This window comes from Papaver somniferum, chromosome 6 (genome assembly GCF_003573695.1).
Source record: "Papaver somniferum cultivar HN1 chromosome 6, ASM357369v1, whole genome shotgun sequence".
NCBI classification, from domain to species: domain Eukaryota; kingdom Viridiplantae; phylum Streptophyta; class Magnoliopsida; order Ranunculales; family Papaveraceae; genus Papaver; species Papaver somniferum.
Genome location: NC_039363.1, coordinates 180,459,328 through 180,465,310, shown reverse-complemented (window position 1 = coordinate 180,465,310; position 5,983 = coordinate 180,459,328). Strand labels below are relative to the sequence as shown.

Genomic DNA, 5,983 nt, shown 5'->3' with positions numbered 1-5,983 from the left:
GTTACTACCGATGTTTTGATTTGCGTTTGCTCGCATGAAGAAGGCTGTTTCAACAGCCGCAGTGGTTTCCCCTCCACGGAAACTTCGACACATTTTGTGCAAACTGCTGTAATATTGGGAAGGAAGATTTGGATAACGAAGTTCTCAAGAACATTGTGATGGTAGGCGCAGAATACCATAAGATTGCTCCGCTGATGAGCAAAATCCCTAAGAGATCCAACAAAGCAGCTGATTTTCTCGCCAAGTGCGGGAAAAATAAGGAGTACAAGGCCCATAAAATCCCCCTTCAAGCTCGCATGTATTTGAGCAAAGAAGGCGTGCCAGTAGATATTAGGAGCGACCTTGAAAAAGTGCTTGACGAAGATGGCTCGTATTATTTGCCTTCTCCGTTATGACTAGATCCTGGAGATCATAATCTGAATTTTGTTTTGTTAAGCTAATTACTTTTGTGTGCTTGAAATGGATGAACATGGCAGTTTTTATTTGCCTTCGACTCGATTACATCATGGAATGTCTGAATTTTACACTAATATGAGAACAAAATAAAATACAAAAACCACGCTAATATGAGAAGGAAAATAACATGTCAAATTCCAGAGGATAAAGAAAATAATACACAGTCCTCAACATCCTTTAAGGTGAATGTTTTCGAAACGACAATCACACTAAAATGAGAAGTGAATTTCGTAGTAATGGTTGTATTTGTTCTTTTAGTTTATTTTACATTCCAGGAACTGATCGAGCTCTCACACTATAAAATACATACACAGCTGCTACTGTAAAAGTTAAAAGAGAAGTATGGTATAACTCTAAAACAAGAGAGAAAAAAAAGAATCGAATAAAAATGATAATCACAACAAGATCACTGATACAGAGGAAAATCGATAAGAAAATAGGCATGTCAGGGGGGAATATGAATATGTATGTGTGGGGATTATACAGCTACAACAATTGAGTGGTTGCAAGAAAACTGGGGAGAGTTGAGACTTACAAGGTACAGAAGAGAGAGGAAAACGAGAAACACGTTTTTATGTAGCTTCCACTGAGAGAATCTCAAGTTCTGCCCACCAAAGTGGAGAAAGTCTTGGTGTTGCAGAATCAGGTGAAATTGGAATCACCTCTCTCAGTTTGCATGTAACATCTCTCATTGAGGGTCTTTGTCTCGGTTCGTCACGAATACAATCCTTGATGACTTCGCATATGATATCAAGCTCGTTGTTCTTTACGTTTCTGAGTAAGGGATCGATAATGTCGCTGGCGCTCAGTTTATCATTCAAGTAATCCTCGGCCTGATTAATGAGTTACACTCACTTTGGTCAGTAGCGTTACAACTTAGAAAAAGTTAATTATGAGGAAAGTTGTGGAAGAGGAGTAAATCAAGAGTTGGAGCTGTTTACCCAGTTTTGTAAGGTTCCGTCATTAGCATATGGAATTTTGGCAGATATTATCTCTAACAGCAATACACCAAAACTGTAGACGTTTGTTTCAGGAACCGCAAGTGGCGGTAGTACGGAGTGCTCAGTCATATCCTTAATAAAAGCTCCTGGCTTCACATCAAAATCTGACAGCAAATTGATTTCTGCAATCTGCAATAGATTAACAAATTTAAGGATGAGTCTCGCAAGGAAATCATGAAGTACAGCCATTGATTAAGAATGGGTCCTATAATTCAAATTACAAATTTATACAGTATTTAATTTTGTAAATGAGTATGGACGATCATGATACCAAAGGATATAGGAAAAGAGATTGTCTACCTTAGCAGCATAGTCGTCCGTCAAATAAACAGTAGTTGAGTGGAGATTGGGATGAGCGACAGGTGGGTTCAAGTCATGGTGCATGTATTGCAGGCAGTAAGCAGTTCCCATGATAATCCTTGTCCTTGCATTCCAGTCAAGAAACTCAACTTCTTTAACTGCAAAATACCCAAAATATTTTATTTCAGTTGCCAAGCCACATACTGATTCACTAATGTTTAATTCCACGGCATAATAATGAAATAAAGATAACTATGAAAAAAATATAAAACTTACCATGCAGATGCTCAAATAAGGTGCCATTGGGCGCATACTCAAACACCATCATCCTGAGAAAAGGTGAATCCTCCTCACAGTAACCCAGAAGGTTGACAAAGTTTTTGTGGTTTACCCGTGACAGTGTATCTATCTACATAAAACCAAAATACAGAACATAAATACAGTAAGCAATAAAGCATCGGAATACTGTATGAATGACAAAATGGTGGCTACCAGTTAAACTAGATGTTTCAAGGTTTAAAACCAAGTCCACTTACCTTTCTCCTAAATGTCGCTTCCAAGCATTCCGTCCAATCTTTAGATGATGATATTCCAATTGACACAACTGCAATCTCAACTCCACTAGACAATGTTCCCTTGTACACTGTGCAGTCTGACAAGGTCTCAATAATGTTGCTAAAATCCTCACAGGCAACTTCTAGCTCCGGACGATTTAGTTTGGGAACCCCTGTAATTAGCGGAAAAAAAGAGGAATTATAAGATTAAAATATGTTTCGGTTCTCAATTGTTTCTTCAAAAGAAATTTTCAGCATGACACCTCACCTGTCACAAATGCCTTCTGCAACTGTCCACTCAGCCCTGTTTTCCATGGACCTATTGTCGTGCCTCCTCTTTTTCTAAAAACCAAAAGCATTACTGATGCAACAATGAGCACAAATGCGATTGTCGGTGCCACAACAACATAAGTCAATCTCTTTCCAGATGAGTCGCCAGAATGTTGATCATTTTGGTTTCCGGGACCTGCTGAAATTGATTGGGGTTTAGTGTCCGGGGAAGAATGCAGTGCCGGTGAAGGTATTGGCATGTTCTTGCTCTTTGGTATAGCAGGAAAAGATCCACTGCTTCTAGTAAATGGGATGGTGCTCGGTGAATTAGGAAGAGCATCCCCGCTTGCTGGTACCGCAGGAAGGTTAGTGGTTTCCTCAAGCAATCTACGGCGTCCAGAGTTTACCATGTCATCTGCATTTTGATCTGTGTAAGAATCTGCTGAACCTGTAAGTGACACAAAAAAAAAGAAATCAGTTTTCCTTTCACCCAGGGTTCTGTAACGTCTGAAAAAATGGCCCATTCTCAAAACCAAATTGTACTCACTACGTAAATTGCCACAGCATCTTTCTCTATCATTCTCATGCACGGATCCTTTTTTAAAGTTGAACCTTGAGAGGGAAAACAACTAATTTGTTCACATGAACTATACAAGAAGAAAGGAACACAAAGAAAAGAATGCAATTCTGAAAGGATAAAAGCTGAAGTGTTTGTTCCATACAGTGGTAGTACATCAAGATAACGAAAAAGTTCCCCTTTGAACGGAATTTTGAAAGAGTCTGCTTTCTTCAGTTGTTTGGAACTGTTCTGCCAGATGCTGACCAAAATAAGCTCCATCAGTTGTTTGACAGTTTGTGATGTAAAATAAGTAAATAACATGTTTGAAGTTCATAGGCTCTACTACTGACAGAATCTTCTTTTTCTTTGCTTTGTTTTTTTCTATCACACATTCAATCATACAATTAAGCACATACGACCCTTGCAGATAAAAGAAATATAGTTTCCCTCACCAGTGTCCAAATTTCCTATTTAAACAACGAACTCCACTTGAAAGAGAGATTGTAAGGTTGTCATCAAATTGTATCTCCGCCAGCATATTGAGCTTCCCCAACTCAGGAGGAAGACTACCCTGGAATTTATTGTCACAAAGAAGCCTGGAATGAAAATTAAATTTGATCAACTTAAATTGACTCCAGGACCAACAGCATAAACGCAAATAGATCTGCAGTGAAAAACTCACAAGTGCTTAAGAGATGACATCTGCCCCAACTCAGCAGGAATTGTCCCGCTTAAGCTATTACCCCTTAGATCCAATACTTCTAACATGTTAAGCCCTCCGATCTCTTTAGGAATAAAACCTGAGAAGTGGTTTTTGTAGAGGACACTGGCAAATAAAACAAACATAAAGAGAGTAAGTCTTTTATAGAGGACATAATACTAAGCAAAGGCAAATGATCCCATTAGTACCACCGAACCAACCAAAGGCTGAGATCCTAAAACATGATGGGAAGTGTAGGCCAGTTGATCCCAAACACCATGGCCAAGCTGGTAAGCGGTTTCTTGGAGGTCCTATTTGGAGTAGAAATGGAGTAACTATTAAAATTATACCACAAACCTTTTCGGTAAAGCTTTTTGTCTCTATTACAACTGGTGTGGCTAAAGATTTTGACAAAGTCTAGAAATACTATAGTTGTCTCCATGTATCACAAAAAAAGAAGAAAAAAAAAGGTCAACCTTGTTGGAATTGGAACAATACGAACTACAGGCACCCGACATAAAGGTTCAAAGAAAATGTAGATGCATTATAATGTATCTTTTAGGGTCACCCTATTGAACACCAGGCCAAGCTAAGACATATCTATCCCACATTGCTGCAAAAAGGTATAGAAGCAGAGAAATAGTTTTGCTCACAGAGATCTCAAGTAAGCGAGCTTCCCAAGCTCAGGTGCTAGGATCCCTCCAAGTGAAAGTCCTTCTAGAACACTGCAAAATCAAGATACCCTACTTGAGAATAGGCAAAACAACACAGAAATATAAGTCTTCATATGCTTGACACAACCCATTACAGAGAATTTTTCCAAATAGACTTCGAAAAGGACTTACAGCATCTGCACTTTGCCGTCCACACAGTGAACACCTGACCAATTGCATGGATGACTATCATTGGGGTACCAATTCGAGAAGGTTCCATTCGGATCACTGACTACACATTCCCGGAAACTCAACAAAGACAATCCTGCATTTCAAAATCAATTGTAAACCCCCATCGAAAATTGAATCAATATAGACTTGAAAAATAAGAAAAATAAAATGAAAACGCTACAAATTGCATTACCTTCGAGGTTAAGTGAGCAAGTTTTGTGAATTTGTAGGAAAGCCAAGACCAACAAACACGAAAAATTCTTCAAGCTGAAAATGAAATGATTGGATGTACCACCCATTGCTTTAACAACAAGTTCTATGTGATATCGCCAGTTTTTTGTTTCTTCTTCTTCTTCTTCAGATGATTTACATTTACAAGTTTAAAGGAAATTTCTCCAAACCCCCCTCAGATACAAAACAATGACTCCATAAAAAACACTAATTACAAAATACAAAGTCTAATTACAAAAAATCTGAAACAACATAGGGTATTTGCTTTCATTATAATAAATCATCTTCTGAATTTGGATCATCTGAGTCCCTCATCTCTCTTTTTTAATGGAATTCACCCTCCTCCTATGAGATAATATTTGCTTTCATTCGACAAACCTGATATGATCAATACAAATGTGAATGCAGAATCACATTCAGAGAGAAATAAAGAGACCAGAAATTGGATTGATTAAATGAGAAGAAACCTTAAGGGGAATCCTCATTCCCTCTATTCTCAAGCAAAGAAAATTCAGAAAAAAGGCAAAAGAAAAAGGTAAAATTACCTGGAGAATAGATAAAGATTGAGGTGATGGCGGTGGTGATGGTGATGATGATGATGATAATGCTGCTGATGATGACGATGATGATGGGGTTTCAGGAGAAGAGGCTGTTCACGGCCATCAGCAGAGCCGTCTCTCTGTTTTCTCTCTCTTCTAGAATTTTGTGTCTGTTTTTCTTCCTCTCTTCTCCCGCTCTCTCTCATAATCCACCACCCATTTTTACATTTTTTATCCATTTTTACTTCTTTTTTTTATCTAATTCCTATTTACTTTTTATCTACCCAGTCGGAGTGAACATTACCCACGTTTGTTTTCATGGGTTACTAACATGAATTTAATGTCTCTTTATCTGTTTATGGGCCCACCTCCTAGGACGATGTGCTCAGGATTAACCTCGAGTTTTGATCTCATACTCACAGGACTAGAGGTGATTGAGAAGTTTATAGAATCTACCCATTAAATATAAACTGTGTTACACGTGGCTTA

The 5,983-nt window shown here is 38.2% G+C and overlaps 1 protein-coding gene across 1 annotated transcript; it reads right to left on the bottom strand.

Annotated features, from left to right (window-relative positions):
• Nucleotides 1–666: 666 nt before the first annotated feature.
• On the bottom strand, nucleotides 667–5,697 carry LOC113290305 (protein MALE DISCOVERER 2-like). Its single transcript, XM_026539922.1, has 14 exons — nucleotides 5,501–5,697; nucleotides 4,918–5,333; nucleotides 4,686–4,818; nucleotides 4,494–4,565; nucleotides 3,823–3,966; nucleotides 3,593–3,736; nucleotides 3,304–3,399; nucleotides 3,129–3,193; nucleotides 2,580–3,029; nucleotides 2,294–2,484; nucleotides 2,034–2,166; nucleotides 1,758–1,915; nucleotides 1,398–1,586; nucleotides 667–1,289 (listed from the first exon to the last, which is right to left on the bottom strand). Exons 2-14 carry the CDS (start codon nucleotides 5,021–5,023, stop codon nucleotides 1,029–1,031), a joined length of 2,142 nt encoding a protein of 713 aa, XP_026395707.1. The 5' UTR covers nucleotides 5,024–5,333; nucleotides 5,501–5,697; the 3' UTR covers nucleotides 667–1,028.
• Nucleotides 5,698–5,983: the final 286 nt, after the last annotated feature.